The sequence below is a fragment of the Protopterus annectens genome, chromosome 9.part0 (genome assembly GCF_019279795.1).
Source record: "Protopterus annectens isolate FY-2018-M chromosome 9.part0, PAN1.0, whole genome shotgun sequence".
NCBI classification, from domain to species: Eukaryota; Metazoa; Chordata; order Ceratodontiformes; family Protopteridae; genus Protopterus; species Protopterus annectens.
In genome coordinates, this window is record NC_056743.1 from 1,518,988,072 (window position 1) to 1,519,008,468 (window position 20,397).

The 20,397-nt window shown below is 38.6% G+C and overlaps 1 protein-coding gene across 2 annotated transcripts in view; it reads left to right on the forward strand.

Annotated features, from left to right (window-relative positions):
- The window catches only part of VARS2 (valyl-tRNA synthetase 2, mitochondrial), a 1,808,135-nt gene that overhangs the window by 1,085,865 nt on the left and 701,873 nt on the right, over window positions 1-20,397 (forward strand). For both annotated transcript variants that reach the window (XM_044084462.1, XM_044084463.1), the window contains exon 17: window positions 1,690-1,777. In XM_044084462.1, the coding sequence (XP_043940397.1) occupies window positions 1,690-1,777 (88 nt within the window). The remainder of the gene's footprint in view (window positions 1-1,689; window positions 1,778-20,397) is intronic.

A 20,397-nucleotide genomic window follows, 5' to 3' on the forward strand; every position in this document is an offset into this window, starting at 1 on the left:
TTGTCTGCCCATGTTACCTCCTCTGGCTTCTAGATTGGAGGTCAAGCTTTTCCCGAAAGGGATACTTCATATTAGACCCCCCCAAAAGCCTTTACCTCCCCGTTGGGACTTGAATTTTGTTCTAGAAAAAATTTTCATTGCCACCTTTTGAACCAGCATATTCAGTATACCTAAAACTGTGCACCATGAAAACAGTTCTGCTAGTGGCCCTTACCTCCACCAGGAAGATATCAGAGATACAAGCCCTTATGGTACCCCTCCTTACCTTATTTTCCACAAGGACAGGGTTGCCCTCAGGACTTAACCCCTCCTTCATGCCTAAGTTGGTTAATGAACTCTTATTAAACCAGACCATTAACCTACCCGTTTTTACCCTAACCCTAAAAATCCTTCAGAGAGGACTCTTCATTCCCTAGATGTCCACAGAGAACTAAGGTACTACTTAGACAAAACCAAACCTATTAGAAAGTCTGACCAGTTATTTGTCTCCTTCCACCCTAGGGCTTTAGGGAAGGCAGTCTCCAAACAGACCATTTCTGAGTGGATCTCCAAGTCTATTGGCATATGCTATTCCTATCATGGAAAAACTTTACATGGATATGTCAAACCACACTCAACCAGGGCAGCTGCTTCCTCAGCTGCCTTTTTGAAAGGGGTTCATTACGCCTCAATTTTAGAAGCTGCTACTTTGGCTTCAATGCACACCTTTACCAAACATTGCAAACTGGACCTAGCCTCCAGAGCTAGAGCTGGGTTTGCCATATGTATTCTTCAGTGTTTCATTGACCAGGGACCCCAATCCTCCACCCAGGCTCATACCTAAAAGCTTTGGTACTCTTCCTACTGTAATGAATACTGCAATATGAGAACAGAAGGACATAGAATAGTTGTGTAAGAACTTACCATAACCTTAGATGTCCTTCTCTTCCATGTTGCAGTATTCATTCCCTCCCTCCTACCCCTTCTACTTTACCCATCTGATATACTTTTACTAACATGTGAGGACATAGTCTCCCTCTCTCTTAACTTCTCCACCACAAACAGCCTATCAAGTACCCTATGGTGTAGTTTACATGCGAGTCTAAAGGGTCTCCCAGGTATGACCCTCTTTAAACCTCCAGGAGTACTACTGGGTGAAGCAGTCCATTCTGAAAAGGGTACATGCAGACATCACTTATACCCATTGTCAGGTCATGGCTCTGACAGAGGACATCACACGTACCCTCCTACACCAAAGACTTTGGTATACTGGTCGGACGTTGGCACTGCAGGCAGCAACCTCCCTACTGTAATGAATACTGCAACATGGAAGAGAAGGACATCTAAGGTTATGGTAAATTCTTACACAACTGTGCTTTCCTGAGCTGACAGACCAAAACTTCAGGTTGGCTTAGCTTTGCATAGTAAGGCAATATCATCACCATTAACATATATTGCACAACAGCTAGTTGGCAGATCACTTCCTTCTGATCATTTTTATGTGGCTTGATTGCCTATTTTCCACTCACATTACCAATTAATACTGCATGTGTGTATAAATATATATATATATATATATATGTGTGTGTGTGTGTGTGTATATGTATATATGTATATATATATATATATATGTAGATATATAGATAGATATAAAATTATGGCTTGTCCTAGACAAAATATTAATTTTAATCCTTTTAATTATTTTAATAGTGATTGGTGCATTTCAAGGCAGCTGTGGTGGGGTCACCAGATTCCAGCCTACAAGGTCTCATTTCCTGGATCAGAGGACATTGAAAAGGTATCCACCTTGCAGCTGTTTACTACATTTAATCACGTCTTATTTCAGTGCATTCATAAGTTGTTCATATCCTACTTCAGTACATTCATATTCTGTACATTATGTGGTTTGCCCATCACTTTTTCAGTATGTATTAATATAATTGGATACACTCCTTTTTGTTTCTTGTCACTGGATAGAAGGCTGTTTTATGCAGAGTGTAATAAGGGCAGCCTCATACTTGATATTGACCATACAAAGCAATGGATGTTTTTTTTTTTTTTACTATATTGGCATTTCTGAATAAGTGTAGAGTATAACTGTCTGGAGAAAAGCAAATTGGATTTCTTGCAGTTTTCCCTGTGGTTGTTTCCTTTCTTTTGTTTATTATGTGAAGTTTGTGTGAAGGGTGAGATTGGCCTTTCACAACCTTCAATATGTTTCAATGACCAGGCCTAAAACAGCTATAAGAATGGTTTCAACAGAAGTACTAAATTCTGTCAGAGGGTGTTAAGCTCTTCATTTTTGGCTTGTCTGCTGATGGCCAGCCAGTTCAGAAATTTCCATGGGGTCAGCCAGAATACTATTTGCTTACCTTGGCTGAGCTCATCAGTTGGTGCGACATTGTACCACTTGGTTACAATATCCAAAATATTTGGAGCTTTTGGGTAGTCTTGGGTACTTCAGTTCTATGTTACCGATTAAATACAATTAAATATTTTTTTTTATTATCTCTAGCAGAAAAACTATGAAATTCCAAATTTGATAAGTAGGACATTTCTACGTTTTGAACCTAACCTGTCAAACCTGTCCCATTCCTTTGTTAAAACTGATTCAGCAGATTTTTATATATTGGATATGGATTAGAGAGAATTTCCTCACTCATGAATTACCGACTCATGATTTGATAAAAACATTTTCCTGCAGTATGCTGATACTTGCTTTTAACTACACTGAGCTACATCTGTGCTTTTGAGGATCCAGATGACTTGCACCCATTTGTGAGATAACACCCCTATTAGTTGTTGTAGGTGGAGGTGACTACACCAGTTGTTGCTGTCAGTGGCTGTGGACACTAGAGAAAGAGGAAAATACATAGGTTGTCTGGCACAACTTAAATGTTTTATTGTTCTCTGGGTTTGCAAGCCAGCATTTGGTGAACTGTGTTCCTGGACCATACGTTCATCAAGTCATGATCTGATCAGTTATGATTTTTATAAACTGTTCTGCCTTCTGTTGCTTACTCAGACTGCTTTGTCTTTCTCCTTCTGGTTCATCTTTCTCTGTCCCAAACCCCCCCTGTGACACTTAACTCTCTGTTTCTTCTTCTACCTTCTATGTTGCTGTTGTCACTGTGTCAGTACTGAAATGTAACTCGGTTGTTTATTTTTAAGCTTTTATTCATTTTAACTGATATTTACTTATCCCTTATGTCTTTCATGCCATTCTCTGTCATCCACTGGAATTTTAAATTTTGACTTGATTATTTGTTTCGTGAAAAATAATGGCCAAGCCTGGTCCAGTCTCCTAAATCTACGCTAAGCAAACCTCATGATTACTTTTTTCATTTTACTGTCTTGTCGTTATCGTTGACGTTTGTAATCTTCAGTGTAAAATTACTTCCTCGTAAGAAGTGCCCCAGAAGTGGTATTGCAGAGACTTGACCTGATTACAATGCCTGTTCATTTGTATTAATTCTGGGACTTGGGTGATCACTGTTTCATAGATGTTGGCTTATGTCGTGCCGAGCTTTCTGTAGTTTTGACTTTCTTGTGTAACCTCGTAAAACCTGTATATTTTGACAGGTTTAGATGTCTAGGATAGAAATATTTGCCTTTTTGAAGTCTATCTGCAGTTATTTGATGTGAAATTATAAGATGATTTAAGTGTCATTAATTTTAGTGACTCCCACAGCTGATTCTGGTTAAACCATTAATGCTTGACTGTAACATAAAAAAAATTAAACAGCTGAGTAACATAAGGTGCAACATTTAGTAATGTTTTCATTTTTTTACAGTGCGTATCAGCTGCACCTTTACACCCTTTCATATCAAGTGCTTGCATTTTCTTCTGTTGTATGTCTTTGATATAGAAATGTAAAAGTTTCATTCTTTTCAGTTTTATATCACTTAGACATTTCGAATATTGGTGCAGCGTTGCAGTGGTTGCATTGTTACCTCACAGGAAGAGGTTTTCCAGTTTGATTCTCAGCTGGGGTACCTTCTGTGCGGAGTCTGCATGTCCTCCCTGCATTCGTGTGGGTTTCCTCCGGGTGCTCTGGTTTCCTCCCATGTTACAAAGACATGTATCTGGAGTATTTCTCCCGGGGCCTCCATTGAAAATTGGCTTTGTTCCAAGTCGGACTTTCCCGGCAAGCAAATGTTAAATAAGTAAATAAATAAAATATCCTCTACTGCGGTAGTGGTGCTGCGGTAGCATTGTCGCCTCACAGTAAGACGTTGTCCTGTTCGATTCTCAGCTAGAGCATCTTCTGTGTGGAGACATGCGTGAATGGGCATACCTTCGTTGAAGGTTGTGCGTCAGGGCCGGCAACTTGGCACGTAAAAATCTATTGCTAATCATTAGCGGACCAGAGTTCCCGAAAGACACAACAACAAAAAAAAAGTACATAGACTATTGAATTGCATATCGTGACTCGTATCTCTTTCGTATGTAATTTTTTTTTCTTCATGCATATTTTTACTATTATATTAGAGTGTAGTTACAAGTGTTTCCAGTTGTAAGAGGAAGGCAAGTATCCTTCTACTGGACGCAGATTAGACTGCCTTTGAAGTGCCTATGCCTATGCCATATCTTTCAGCACAGGAAATCTGGACAAATGCAAAAGTGACAGGGGGAGAAAGGACCAAAATCAGGAATAAATTTTAAATATTGCAGTCATATCATGCATTTTCTGAAAATATTTGAAGTCTAAATTAAATATCAAATGTCGTTTAGTGACTTCAATCCTCAATGCTTTGCCAGAAAACCTCAACTTTTATGTGGAACAGGCCAAACATTTTTGACAAAATTCTAGACTACTGAGAGGTATAGTACATGCATTTTGAAAGCTGTACCTTCAAAAGGTTAAGTTATCATAAGAAGTGCAAAGCATGATGACCATAAATGTGCAGAAAGTACCTCAAGTGGCACATGTGGACACATTAAAAAAGCTTAGTGTTTATTTTGTAGAGAACTTCTCATACCACCGACAAACTTCGTGAACCTCCATAAGAGATGGCTGTTTGAGCGTGCATGTGTGCGTGCGTGTGTTTATGTATGTGTGTGTGTATAAGGGTCTAGTCATTTTGGTTGAGTAGCCCATACATCAACCTCAGAAACAGTGACAGCAAAAGGTCGACAGATTAAATGTCAACACGTTATCACACATGCTCTGAGAAAGAATCTTGGGACATGCAGTTTTCACACACACACACAAAAAAAGAAAAAAACTAACTGCATTGTTTTTTTTTTTTTTTTGCAGGGGCCAAGCCCCCTTGTGCCCTGCTTTACCCCCTGCTAATTATATATTTTAACTCTAAGATTGCATAATCCCTGAGGAAGGGAATATTCCTCTACTTGGGGACTGTAGATATCGCACACCTGTTGACCATCTGTCTCAGGTCTAATTTACCACATACTACTAATCTATGTAACAAATAATATGACTGTTGAATTTTTCCTCACCTATTCTCTTTAACTTGTGTTACTGTTTTTCATTGCAATATATGAAATTTATGTTCTATTTTTCTTATTACATTTTTTTCTTCACTCATGTTTTGTAGTGTAACATGATGCTTTGTAATTTAAAGTGTGTATACTTGATTTTTGAAATAGTATTTGTGGAGCTTTTCTCCATGGGCTTTTGCTGAAAATGGGCACTTTCTGTCCCAGTCGGACTTTCCTGGTAAACAGATGTTAAGTAAATAAGTACACCGACCAGGTATCGACAAACAAGCATTTAGACCAGATGCAGGACCCCTATATATACATATATTATATACATAAATACACACACACACACACACACACACACACACACACACACACACACACACTGCCTTGTAAAGGAGCAGACAAACTTCCACCTCCTAAGTACACACGTTTTAAGGTAGTCAGGAGTCTCTTGTTCCTATTGCATTATTGCTTTACTACTGATTTTAAGTCGGGTATACACATTTTTGACCGTTATACTTCAAATTTTGCTTGATACTACATACAGCATTCCTGAATCATGAATGTGTTAAATACAGACTTGCTTGGGCCTCCCATGGATAAGACTGTATTTCCTCGGTTGAGAAGCATTGCCTTTTGAGCAAAGGTGGGACAGAAGTGACAGATTTAAAAGGTGATGTTATCTTAAGGGTTTTATTAAGCTAAAATAGTTTTACCCAGTTGAGAATAAATAAATTAAATGAAGGCACCGGCTGAAGTTTGAGAAAGTCTGCAATGGCTGCATAGTATAGAGGGATGTAACCATGACTACAGCACAAATGACCTGTGTTCAGATAGTGGCACAGGTGGAAGATGAGCTTGAATAGTCAACATCATCTCGCTTATCCTTAGGAAGGAAGGCTGTTAAGCTCATGGCATTTGCAGCGCCTAGTGGTGGTTGGCTGTATTGGTTAATTCTAACTGTCACATTCATGTTGCTTTGGGCAGGGATTTTCCTGCTGAACTGGGGAAAAGGTGGTGAGTGGAAGCAAGCAAATCCCTTCCCCAGACAAGCAGCTATGGCAATTCTTAATTCAGCTTAACAGTATGCCTGTCAAAATGGTCCACTCCCTGTCACCCTGTTACCAGTAGTAGCAATCTTATGTAAAAAGTCTTGAAAAACTGGATATGTGGTTAACTAAATACAAAATGTATGAGATGGTCAACAATTATTTAAAACAGTGTTTGCATTTAAATATATAGTCCCTAAGGAACCCAGGGTATGTAAATATCCTAATAATGTTTATAATGGTACTGATTTTCACAAAGATTTAACAGCAGCTTTTGATAGATGTGGATTTGATATTATGAAAGCCATTATTAGAAACAATGAGAATGAGATGCAAAAAATCTATGAATCTATGAACTTGTAGAGCATACCAACAATAAAATCGTGAGTGATTTGTTGTTTACTGTTGAATGTGAAAAAAAAAACAATTACCATGAATTATTGAAGGACATAGATTTGAAATGCAAGGATGTGCATGTCAGAAAAATGAAAAAATAGAAGGGGATATTAATGAGTATAAAGATAATGTACAGTACCCCAAACCAAAGCAGTGTAGGAGGTACAACATTCGCAATGAAAGTTTGATACATATTGAGGGGTATAATGGGAAATGAGTGGATGAGCATTTAAACTTGCACAACCCTTTAGAATACCCTTCCCCCAGGAGGTCCGAGAGGTTGAGGAAGAAAGGCCCAGTGAATTACAGATACAATGCTTGGGCAGGACCGAGGGGGACACACCCAAGATAGACAGCGAATTTAGAATAATTAAAAATGGTCCAAGATGCACTTTTAATGGTTTTAATATTTTTAACTATACTGATACTAATGCTGAAAAAAGTCATTTTAACTTGTTTTTAAAAAGTTTTACTTTTATTCCAATAACTTAAGACTGATATTTTCAAGCTACTAGTTGATTTTAAGTTGTTTGTATGTAAGAAAAACTTGGAGTTGGTTTTTAACGGCCAATTTAAGCCCAACACAGACAATAAGTTAAACAGAAAAAGCACCTTCAATCCACCCATCCACAATTTAGGAATTTTGAAAACATGGTAGAGAATAAACTGTGTCAAGCAGTAGCTAACAATAAGGTATTTTCCAACCTAGGTAAGGAAGAAAGGAATGTTCTAGAGGAATGTAGAAACAATAAAAACCTGATGGTGATGAAACCAGATAAAGGTGGGGGTATTGTGTTGATGGACAAAATAGTATATGAGGGGAAAATTATGGATATCCTGGGGATGATAAACAATATGCATGGGTGTCACTAAATGAAGTGAATATAGCATACAAAAAATACAGTTATGCCTTAATGATTTACTGTTAGAAGGACTTACTGATAGTGACACATACAATTTCTTACATGTAGATAAACCCAGAGTTCCATCTATTTTTGGTATCCCCAAGGTTCGTAAGGATATAGACAACCTACCTTTAAGGCCAGTTGTTTCGGCAGAAGGCTCAGTAACTGCCCCTTTAGCAAAATATGTGGATTCAAAACTGAAAAAAATAGCTGTAGGGGGTGAAAATGTGTTAAAAGATTCTTGGGACTTGTTGACGAAACTAAATTCTTGCCTTTATTCAGATAGTTTGCTTTTTATTTCTGTGGACGTGGTTGATTTGTTTTCTTCTATCCCTCATGATAAGGGTTTATAATTGTTGGAAGAAGTTTTATTCAACAGTAAGGACATTACTTATAATGACTGTCGAGTGTGTCTAATATTGATGGATGTGATTTTAAAGAACAATTTAATTTTTTTGGGGCTGAATTTTTTAAACAGCTAAAGGTGTAGCTCTGGGGGCCCATTGTGCCCCAACTTATGCTAACATCATATTATCTTATTGGGAAAAGAAATATGTTTAATAGTGATTTTAATAAGTGTTGGAGCTTTTATGGTCAGTTTTTGGATGATATTTGTTTGTTTTGGAGAGAGACGGTGGACAGTTTCTTGGAATTTTGTAGATATTTATCAAATTCTACTGACTTTTTTAAGATTTACATATGTAATGGATCAAGATGAAATGAGATACCTGGATGTCTGCATTAATAAAATTAATGGTGGTTTTAAAACCAGGGTGTATAGAAAAATGACATTTTCAAATTCATACCTGTGTTATACTAGTGCACACCCATACCACCAGAAGAAAGGGGTGGCAAAAGACCAGTTTGTGCGCATCGGTAGAATGACAACTGATGATAATGATTTTTTAAATGAAAGTAAATATCGTTTTGAGTTGTTTAAAGCTAGGGGTTACCCAGAATCATTACTTACGGAGGTGCTTGAAGAAGTGTCTGCAGCTAGGAAAACTAAGCTTGCCCCTATTTTTGGCAATGACACTGTGGATCTGAGCAGTACCCATTCAACAAAGGCTAATGTAGAGAATGCGTACAACAGTGCTTTGGTACTAACCTATGATGGAGAAGCTAGAATAGTCAGAAGTATTATAGAGGATGAATGGAGTAGGTTTGCTAGTACTTCTGACTTACAGTATATTTTTAATAGACCACTTAAATATGTATATAGAAAAGGGCGCACTATCAAAAATATTCTGGAGAATGGGCCTAGCAAGACTGGTAATTATTATTTATTTTTTATTTATTTACATTTGATGACCGGGAGAGTCCGACTGGACACAGGTCTGTTATCAGCGGAGGCCCGGGGAGAAAAGCTCCACATTAAGTATTATTTGCATTATACAGTTAAAAAACATAGCATTTAAATATAGACATTAGTCCAGTTAAGGACGCAAGACAAGAAGAAAACAGATGTAAAACAGCTGTAGAACATAGTACAATTTTAAAATATGGTGACATATACTTAACATGGTTACAAATGTAGTTGAAATTCATCAGTGAACAATTGATACAATCTGTTTTTGAGGTACATAACAGCCATTAGCAGTTGTTGCTACTTAGTATTATGTGGTAGGTAGCTGGGAACATGAGTAGCCAAGCTTGCTAGGAGTAGGTTGTTGATAGGGGGCTGAGAGAGGTAGTGGGTGGGGGGAGTGGATGGTATTGGGGTTGCAAGGGAATATCTGGCAAGTTTTTAAGTATGATTTTAATAAGGATTTAAAGAGGGGGCAAGAAGTTACAGAGGTAATTGAGGATGGGAGGGAGTTCCAGAGTTTGGCTATAGTGCAGGGGAATAATGCTTCTCCAGCAGAGTTAATGGCTCTTGTGACCTGTAGGAGGTTTTTGTTGCTGGACCTTAGTGGTCTCGTGGTTATGTAGGGTTGGAGTAGATTTTGGAGGGATGGGACTTTTAGTGGTTGGTTTATTAGTTTGTGGGCGAGTGCGAGTTGGTACCATTGAAGGAGGTGGGGTAGCTCTAGCCAGCCCAGTTCTGCTAGTGAGAGACAGTGGTGAGTACGGTAGGAAGCCCCTGTGGCGAATTTGGTGATTTTGTTGTAGCAGGTTTCAAGCTTATTTAGATCGCATTGTGTATGGTTAGTAAATATTGGAGTGGCATAGAGTAGGGTAGTGATAAGATGAGAATTTGCTACCGAAATTTTAGCTGCTGTGGTAAGTAATTGTAACTACAAGGAAAGACCAGTGAAAAACAACTCTACTTTCCACCAGAATAAATTTATTACTAAAACCTTACAATCTCTAGCACCTCGGCTATTGCCTTTACAGAGTAAAAAACTTTGCCCAGTTGTAATCCCACATTATATACATTCTTAACACATTATATTCCAATGAATCAATTAAACAATTAAGTAAAACTGCTCAAAATTACTAATAAAACAATCAACATATAAAACCCTGCCAATTGCACTCTTTATTGAGCCCCCTAGGCTGTAAAGTTTCATATTTCATAATAAGAATAGCTTCTTTTTTCCTTAAAACATGTTTTAACAAATTTTCATTACCATACTGGTGTTCTATTCGTTCTAAAACTGTAACTTTCATATCCTTAATGATCCCCCCCCCATGTACTAAATGAAAATGTTCTGCTACTGGACTCAGCATTTTTTTATTTTTCACATCCCTAATGTATTCTTTTATTCTCTCAGCCAAACTTCTTTTAGTCTCCCCTATATAATTTTTACCACATGAACATTTAATCAAATAAATTACACCTCTACTCAAGCAGGAATATATACCCATGGTGTTAAAGTTTTTATCCTATTTTTTCTGCCTCATTTGTTATATACTGACACACTGAACACTTTCCACAGGGAAATGTCCCCTTCTTAGCAACAATGTTTCCTATCTTTTGTACTGGTCTTCTATACCTGCCTCGTACTAAAAAATCTTTTAAACTGCGTCCCTTACGATAAGAGAGACAAAGCTCAACATTTATTAGGGACAAAACCTCTCATCTAATTTGTTTCCAAAAACTTTTAACTATCTCATTCAATTTATTAGACAAAACAGTATATTTAGTAACAAAAAACATTTTTGAACTTTCTTTCTGTTGTTTCAAACTTGCTGTTCATAATAATTCTCTTACTGAATGTTCCTTTGTTACCTTCTTCATATCATTTTGCATAACTTAGTTTAACTTCGTCTAAATTATAACCTCTCTCTATGAAACTGTACATCATATGTTTGGCTTCTTCTCTTGCCTCTTTAACATCACTACACAATCTTTTAATTCTCAACATTTCTCCATAAGGTATAGACTTTAAAGTATGTATGAAGAAACAAACTGGAGTCTGACCACTACAATAAATGGAAGAATAATTTATTACGGACAAGCGCTTTCACGTGTGCACAACACGCTTCTTCAGATCCTTAACACAAATAAACTGCTATACTGTGCTTATATATACACTTAACTGAATTCACTTTAATTAAACAATTCACTCAATCAATCACCCAATTAAACAATAAATGAAATAAGACAATTTAAAACAATTTGAAACAATTAAAACCATCGCTACAAGAGCAGGTATAAACACCGGATAGAGCGACACTATATATTCAGCTCAACAAATTTGCATGAAAAGTATGCATAAAAAGTTTGCATAAAAAGTATGCACAAACAGTTTGCATAAAGGATTTATACATAGAAGACATGACATAAATCATCAAAAAATGCCATAAACCATCTTAAAGAATAGCATGAGAAGCTCCTAGTTGCGATTGTATTGAAAACTATGCATTCCAAAATAGTTCTGAACGAGACTAAATGCAGTTCAGTCGAAAGGCTGATGTATGAAGACTTTAAAGTATGTTCTGGATGACAGCTTGTAGCATGTAACATCCTATTTACCTGATTAAACTTCCTATATATCACAGTATGGATCGTTTTACGTGTTCGTCCTTTCAAAAAAATGTCCAAATAATTAATTTCTACACCTACCTGTAGCCCATCAAATTTAATTTTATAATTATTATTATTTAAGTATTCCACAAATTCATTAGCCACATTTTTTCCGCCCTTACAGATGAAAATCAAATCATCTATAAAGCGAAAATACTTTAACACATACCTATTAAAAAACTGGCTTCTGTAAATATGTTCATTCTCAACCAGCCCCATAAATAAGTTGGCATAGACTGGGGCAAATGCTGCTCCCATAGCTGTTCCTACATTTTGTTTATATAAAACTCCATCAAATTCAAAAATATTATTAGTTAAACAAAAATATATTAATTCCATGATATATTGAGTCCTAGGTGTATCTCTCAAGCAGTGTTGTACAGCTTTCAAACCTAAATGATGTGTGATATTTGTATATAAACTGACCACATCTGCTGTAATAAAAAACATATCCTTGCTCCACTCTATTCCTTGTATTTTACCCAAAAAATCATAGGAATCTCTAATATACGATGGCAGTTTCACCACTTCTTCAACTAATACTTCATGCAAAAAACTACCTACATTATGTGTAAAACTTCCAGTCGCCGAGACTGCTTTGGTAAGTAGTTGCTGATTTCTATATAATGCTCCTAGTTTTTTGTGCACTTTTTTAATGGTCATGGAAATGTGAATGTCAAAGTTCAGTTTATTGTCTATTTCTACTCCTAGTAATTTGGTGTGTTCTGTAGGATGGATGATGGTGTTTGTCCTTTGCTGTGATGTTAAAGTGAGGACGTCTAGGGTAAGTTTGGTGGGTTGGAAGATTAGTAATTTTGTTTTGTTTGGGTTGAGTATTAGTTGGACATCGGATAACCAAGTTTCAATAGAAGAAAATGCTTCGTTTGTGACTTTTTGCAGTTCTGGTAGGGAGTGGGCTGTGCAGATGATGGTTGAATCATCTGCGTATTGTATGAGTTTGCCATGTGTTGTAGCTGAGGCTAGATTATTGGTGAAAATATTGAAGAGTAGGGGTCCCAGGATGGACCGTTGGGGAACTCCTATGGAGACTGGTAGTTGGGGGGATAGGTTGTCCTGCCAAACAACTGCTTGTTGGCGGTCAGATAGGTAACTCTGAAACCAGTTGATTACTGGTTGAGAGAAGGATAGGTTATTGAGAATAGAGAGGAGTTGTTTGTGTAGGACCATGTCAAAAGCTTTAGAGAGGTCTAGGAAGGTAGCTGAGGAGAGAGAACCTGCATTTTTATTTTGTAGGATAGTGTTAGAGAAAGAGAGTAAGGCAGTGGTGGTGCTATGGTTAGGTCGGAAACCGTGTTGTGTGTTGGAGAGGAGATTGTTAGCAAGGAGGTTATCTGAGACTTGAGAATGAATGCATCTCTCTAGTATTTTGGAGAGCAGTGAGAGAATAACTAGGGTCAGTAATTGGTTAGATCTGTGGAGGGGCCTCCTTTGTGTAGTGGAATTATGTGTGAGACTTTCCATAGTGTGGGAACATAACTTTCTGACAGAGATCTGTTAATCAAGAGTGATACGGGGTAGGCTAGAGCATCAGCTGCAAGTTGAATGTATTCACCTGGCAGGTTGTCTGCTGCTAATCTGGTGGTTTTAAGTTTAGTTAGTAGTTTTATTTTGGAGGTAGGAACAGGAGAGAAAGAGAAGCTAGTGGGGAGATTGTTAGTTCTAGTTGATGGTGTGGGTTTATGGGGGGGGGGTTGTGTTGTCTAGCTAGTGATAGTACGGTTTGTGTGATGTGATTGTTGAAAGAGGTAGCAATATTTTTGGAGGAGGAGTGAGTTAAGTTAGGAATGGGTGTACTTACTTTACCTGGGTGGAAGATGGAGTTTATTGAGGCCAAGAATTGTTTGATGTTATGTTGGGAGGAGGTAGGGGCAGACTGGTAGTATTGGATTTTGCCTATTTTATAAGCTTTTTGGTTCTATTGCGTAGTTCTAGGAATTTTTGCCTAGTAGAGGGGGTTTTGGTTTTGCGCCAGTTGTCCCACGCTTTATCCCTGTTTTTCATTTCAGACTTGGTGTTTTTTTGTAACCATGGGGATTGTTTGGCTCTCGTTCGGGAACGTCTTAAGGGGGTGTGGTATTTGAGGATGCTTAGGAATGTTTTATTAAAGTAGTCAACTTCGTCATCTAGTTTGAGGTATTTTAGAGGTTGCCAGTTAGTCTTTTAGGGATGAGTTGAATGAGAGAGAGTTGAAGTTAGTTTGTTGCCTATTTAACGGTAGATGATGGGTTTTCTTTATAAAGGTGTTTTCTTAGTATGAAGGTTGGGGAGTGACCACTGAGGCTGTCAGATAAGCAGCCTGCTATATATGACTGTGGGCTCTTATTGACTAGTATCCAATCAAAGGTAGTGTGTTTGTTGGAGTTATTTATCCTAGTAGGTGACTGGACTAGTTGGGTGATGCCATGAAGATTTACATGATGGGTTGGGTGGTTGCTAAAGCAGGATTGCCAGTCATTGTTGAAGTCTCCTAGAATTAAAGTTTCTTGGGGTAGGTGGTGGGTAGTCCAGCTGAGAAGGTTTTCAAGTGGAGGGATGTTGTGGCCAGGTGGGAAGTAGCAACCTATTATGTTTAGGGTTTTATTTTGGTTTATTTTAAGGTTGGTATATATTATTTCTTCCTTACCTATTTGGGGAGCTGCTGACTTTAAGATCTGGATATCTAGATGCTGCTTAAATATTATAGCTATACCACCTCCTTTTTTGTTTAGTCGGACTACTCTTAGTATATTGTAACTGGTAGGGAGGATTTGCTCATTAGTAATGTGTGGTTTTAACCATGTTTCTGTAAGGATCACTACATCAGGGGAGTAATTTTAATCCCAGTAAAAGGGGTACACATAAGTGTGGGAGCTGTATCCAATGCCCCTATGTTAAAACAGGGGCTACATGCTTTTTGAAAGCTAGAAGTAGATCTATTAAAACCTTAGGTTTTGCCAACTGTAATACAAATGGTTTGATTTATTTAGCCTTATGTGGGAACTATGAGGCATTTTTCATTGGCAAAACTGAAAGAAAATTAAAATCCAGAATGTATGAGCACGGGTTGTTGTTGTTTGTCTTTCGGCTTTTCTCGGTTGGGGGTCGCCACAGCGGAACTCTGGTCCCCTAATGATTGGCAGTAGATTTTTATGGTGCCGAGTTGCCAGCTTGATGCCCAACCTTCAACGAAGGCACACCCATTCACGCATGTCTTTCGGAATGCCACTTGACCGCGAGGAGGACATGCAGACTCCACACAGAAGGCATTCCCCGCACTCCAACCGAGAATCGAACGGGAGAACCTCTTGCTGTGAGGCAACAATGCTACCACTGCACCACCGCGGATTAATGTATGAGCATGGGTATGATATAAAAAAGATGAATTTAAACAATGCTTTATATAAACACACCTTAGACTGTTCAGGAAGAGATTTTTATTTTTTTGTGACTGAGGTACTACCAATTGAACCCAGGAGTGGTCCCTGGGAGACACGCTTGGTGTACAGAGAGTTGTACTGGCAGTTGGTGTTAGAAGCAAACAAACACCCTGGGTTAAAAGACATGGTTTCTCTTAAAATTAAGAGACGCTAAACTTTGATTTTTATTATTGCTGTAAAACATTTGGCCAGTAGATGTCCCTGTTTCATTAAAATCTCTGCACAGCAGGCTTTTACAGATTTACTATTGTTTGCTTTTATCAGTATTTTTCATATGAAAGTTTTAAATGTTTTTAAATGTATTTAATGTGAATTTACATCCCATATCTAGCTAAAGTATTATTATTTTTACACTTGTACTGAATGGTAGTTCTATTCAGACAGGATCTGCATGCATTGTTTCCTGTGACATCTTTTAAACATTTTAGTTTGTTAATATGTCTTTAATTGTGGATTGATTACTTAATGGACCTATTAAGGACTGTATATATAAAGGACTCATTTTTGTTGGTATGTTCATCTGTTGGAGTTGCTGACGAAAACGCTGTGGTCCAGTTTAAGGCATTTGTTGTTTTTGTGTGTTCATTAAAGTTGGTTTGCTACCTGGTGAACCCTCCTGTGCCTTATTTTTTGGTTATTTGTTTGTATTTGGGCACTTTTTCCATTATTTTTGTTTAAAACATTGGTAAACAGAGTTTTTAATTAATTTCATTTCGTATTTTAATTTTGTGCTGATTTCTAAATGCTAAGTGCAATGATTTTATGACACAAATGCCCTAGCTTCTGTAGAAAGCATCTGAAAGATGCACGTTTCAAACAGTAGTAGAAACAGTCTTGTTTCTTTCTTCATGTTCATATTGATCGCTGAATACTAGCCAAGTGTGATGGTTTTCTTACCTGCTAGTAGCTCTGTAAAAAGGCATGTCTGATACATGGTTCAAACATGAGTAAGACAGTCTTCAGTTCCTTTTATTTTGTAGTCTACATTGCTCATATAAACTGAAAGCTGCTAGAATAACACAATTTGGATTATCATGCATTTTCTGAAGGATAAGAAGGCTGAGTTCAAATATATGTCATTATTTGGTGACTTTCATCTTCACTGATTTGGAGGAAAACTGCATATCTTATGAGAAACAGACCAAAAATATCAGATGAAAGTGTGGCATTATACAAAAATCTGGACAGTTGAGAGGTATGGCTGCCAGACACACTCATCCATTCATGGGGTTACCACCTGTCCCACTTTGGGCAGTTGTGTCCTGCAAAGAAATCGAAAAAATGGCAAATGTCCTGAGATTTTAGGACAAACATATTTCACTTTATCTGCTTTTACTGTATGTGTGTTTCTTCCTACTTTATTATCTTGTTTTGTTTTTGCCTCTTCTTAAAAGTACTCAATTGTGTTTATTCTGCTGCATTTATTACTGCTTGGTAGTAGCCTGATTAAATTGTAACTGTTATTCTAAGTCTTTTGGTTATTGCACTTGGGCTTCAGATCAGTTGTTTTACATTAAGAAGGTTTGTAGTCTGCACTGTAGTGGCAGGACAGGTAGCTTACATCCTTCTAAGTTGGGAATTGCTGATTGAAAGCTCAGTGTCTGTTATTCTAAAAGTGTATTAGTTCTGGTTTAAGCACTTGGGTCCAGGCCAGTTATTTTGCATTAAGAAGGTTTGTGGTCTGCACTCTTGTGGGAGGATAGGCTGGATTCTACCCATCTGAGCTGGGAATTTCTGGTTAAAGGCTTACTGTGCCTGCTCATTTGAACTGTTTTTTCTGTTATTGGTGCACCTTATCTGCTGTAGCATAGACTAGATTCAGGCCTGCTGAATCTAGCTTTGTTTGTATAACATGAGCACTAATCCAGGCCATCTTTTTTGGAGAAGGTTCCCCTGCACCCTCATGGCAGGAGTGTGCGGTTAGATCTTGTCAGATTAAAGACTGCTGGAACAGGTTCAGTTTTGAGTTTTTTTTACTGGTTAATTGGGTAATTTGTTTAAATCAGTTTACTTGTTTTCTAAAAAAATGCACTTATTTCCCACTTTATTACCTTATTTTGCTTGTGCGTCTTCTTAAAAGTACTCCGTTATATTATTCTGCTGCAGTTATTACTGCTTGTTAGTAGCCTGATTAAATTGTAACTGTTATTCTAAGCGTTTTAGTTTAAGCACTTGGGCTTCAGCCCAGTTGTTTTACATTAAGAAGTTTTGTGGTCTCCATTGTTGTGGCAGGACAGGTAGATTACATCCTTCTAAGTTGGGAATTGCTGATTGAAGGCTCAATGTCTGTTATTCTAAACGCACATTAGTTTTGGTTTAAGCACTTTGGCTTCAGGCCAGTTATTTTACATTAAGAAGGATTGTAGTCTGCACTCTTGTGGGAGGATAAGCTAGATTCTGCACTTCTGAGCTGGGAATTTTTGATTAAAGGCTTATTGTACCTGCTTATTTGATCGGTTTCTTTCTGAAATTTGTGCGTCTTGTTTGCTGTAGCCCAGACGTTAGTAGTTTATTGGCCATTTTGGGCTAATTTCTGTCTCTTTCATTTCCTTGCTGTAAAAAAATGCATTTGCCCGGTTTTGTGTGCCGGGCAATGCCGGTTAGCTAGGGTTAAACTATTCTCGCCTCCACAAAGTCTGCTCTTCAATTTTTCCCTTGTAACTAGACAAACTTTCAACTTAAGCACTCAAAACATTCATTTCACAGCCCAGCACTTGCTCAAAACTCATAGCAAGCACTAATTAACCCAAGCACTAGACCCCTATACTGTCCAGAAGGACAAGGCTCTCTATTCGTCCCTACCAACTAATCAGTAAAACAGCTCACTTTACCTATTCAGGCATTCGCAAGAGATGGCTTGCACCTCTTACCCTTAGGCTTTTGAATACTGGCCAAGGCTTTTGCCACCCCCATAGTGCCTTTTTTAGACAAGGCTCCAAAGACAAACCCACCTCCGTAAATAGCACAAGTAACCAAAAACTGAGGGTAATGCTACTCAACACCAGAAGTCTAAACCTCAAAATGCATGCACTCGAGGCACTCCTCAGTATAGAGAACATCGATATCTGTGCAGTAACAGAAACCTGGTTTAAGGCTCCAGTGAGCACCCCAGCACTACCAGGCTATAACTCATACCATACTTTTCGGCCACAGAACCTGGACCGAAACACAAAAGGTGGGGGTGTATACATATTCATCAAGGATACCCACACCTCCAGGTTAGTGGCACAGCACAATGCCTCAGAGATCATCCATGTGTAACTAACAACGGGCAAAACTGCAATTCAAATTGTAGCTTGCTACAGATCACCCACCATGACCCAGGACCCCCATTCCGTATTTCTGGAGACGCTGGAAAATATGAAGGTCCTACCAAACGCCTTAATATTGGGTGATTTCAGTTGCCCAAACATTAACTGGGAGAACTACCCAAGTAATAACTGTCTTGCCCAACGCTTCCTAGAATTTACTCGAATAAACTCGAACGCCCTGGATCAACTGGTCAACACCTCCACCAGAGGTGATAACATATTGGACCTGGTCATCACCAACATGGGCAACCGGTGTTCTACACCGGAGGTCAAACCCTCGCTGGTTAGATCAGACCATAGACTAATCACTCTGGATATACACATTCCGCCCCCCACACCCAGTCAAGGAAACCACAGTGAAAAACTTTTCAAAAGCAAACTTCATGTTACTTAAGACCAAGGTGGAAAGGTTCACAGCCCCCATGCTAAAGGACAATGCTGTCCAAGCTGCTGAATCCCTTACAAAGGCACTTTATGAGCACCTACAAGAATGCATGGATCGTGCTCTCCCAAGCAAAACCAAGACTCACTCCTCCAAGAAAAGGAAACCAGTCTGGTGGACCCCTGTCATAAGCAAGCTATACAATAGAAGGAGGAAACTGGTGCAGAAAGGAGTAAAACCCCAAGAAGGAAAGACATCCCTGATTAGTATCAGCAAGAAACTACGATCCCTCCTAAAATCATCCAAGGCTAGCTTTGAAAGAAAAATTGCCAAGGACTCCAAAGATAACCACAAAGCATTCTTTAGCTATGTCAAGAACCTAAGTGGAAACTCTCAGATTTGCTCTGAGTTAATGCAGAATGGCGCAAAATACACTGAACCGACTGATATTGCCAACATTCTGGCAGACAGGTTTAGTGCAAACTTCACCCCCCTCTCACCCCCTATAGGGCCCATAACTGTACTAGAAGACTGTAGTGCCCTGGCAATCACTGACACACAGGTTAAAACAGCCCCATCCAAAGCCAAAAATAAAGCTTCAATGGGACCAGACAATGTCCCAGGCTGTGTCTTACACGAGCCCCAAAATGAACTAACCCCTCACCTAAACACACTGTTCAAACTCAGCATCTCTACAGGCTACGTACACGTAGAGTGGCACACAGCAACAGTTATCCCGCTCCACAAAGATGGAGCCACAATGGACCCTAGGAACTATTGCCTTGTAAGCCTGACTAGCTTGGTCTGCTTTCAATACCATTTCCCATTCTGGTATTATAGACATTTAAACAGCAAAGATGTGGTAAAAGTGCCCAAAACGTAACTAGTAATCCAAAATTAGGCACCGGAGGCCAGCTGTTCCAACACTCAAGTGATTTAATATTCAAACACAGCAAAAGGAACACACATCCACAAATAACATAAACACTGATAAAAACACTTCCCCTTACGTTTTTGTCTCATAGAACTTCATCAGATTCACCTGATGAAGTTCTATGAGATGAAAATGTAAGGGGAAGTGTTTTTATCAGTGTTTATTTGTGGATGTGTGTTCCTTTTGCTGTGTTTGAACATTAAATCACTTGTGTGTTGTAACTGCTGGTCTCCAGTGCCTAATTTTGGTATTATAGACAAGCTCACCAGCCTGAACATAAACCCCCTACATCACGAGATGGGTTGCCAGTTGGCTCACAGATAGAACCCACATGGTGAGAGTTGCAGGCTGTACATCCGACTCTAAACCAGTTACAAGTGGCGTCCCCCAGGGCTCAGTCCTGGGACCCCTCCTGTTCGGTATATACTTCTCAGAGGTACAGGCAAGCACAGGAGGATTATGGCTGACCAAGTTTACAGATGACTGCAAACTGGAGGCCATAATTGACTCTCCAACTGATACAGACATCCTCCAGAAGGGTCTCACTGAGACGGATACCTGGTGTCAAAATCATGACCT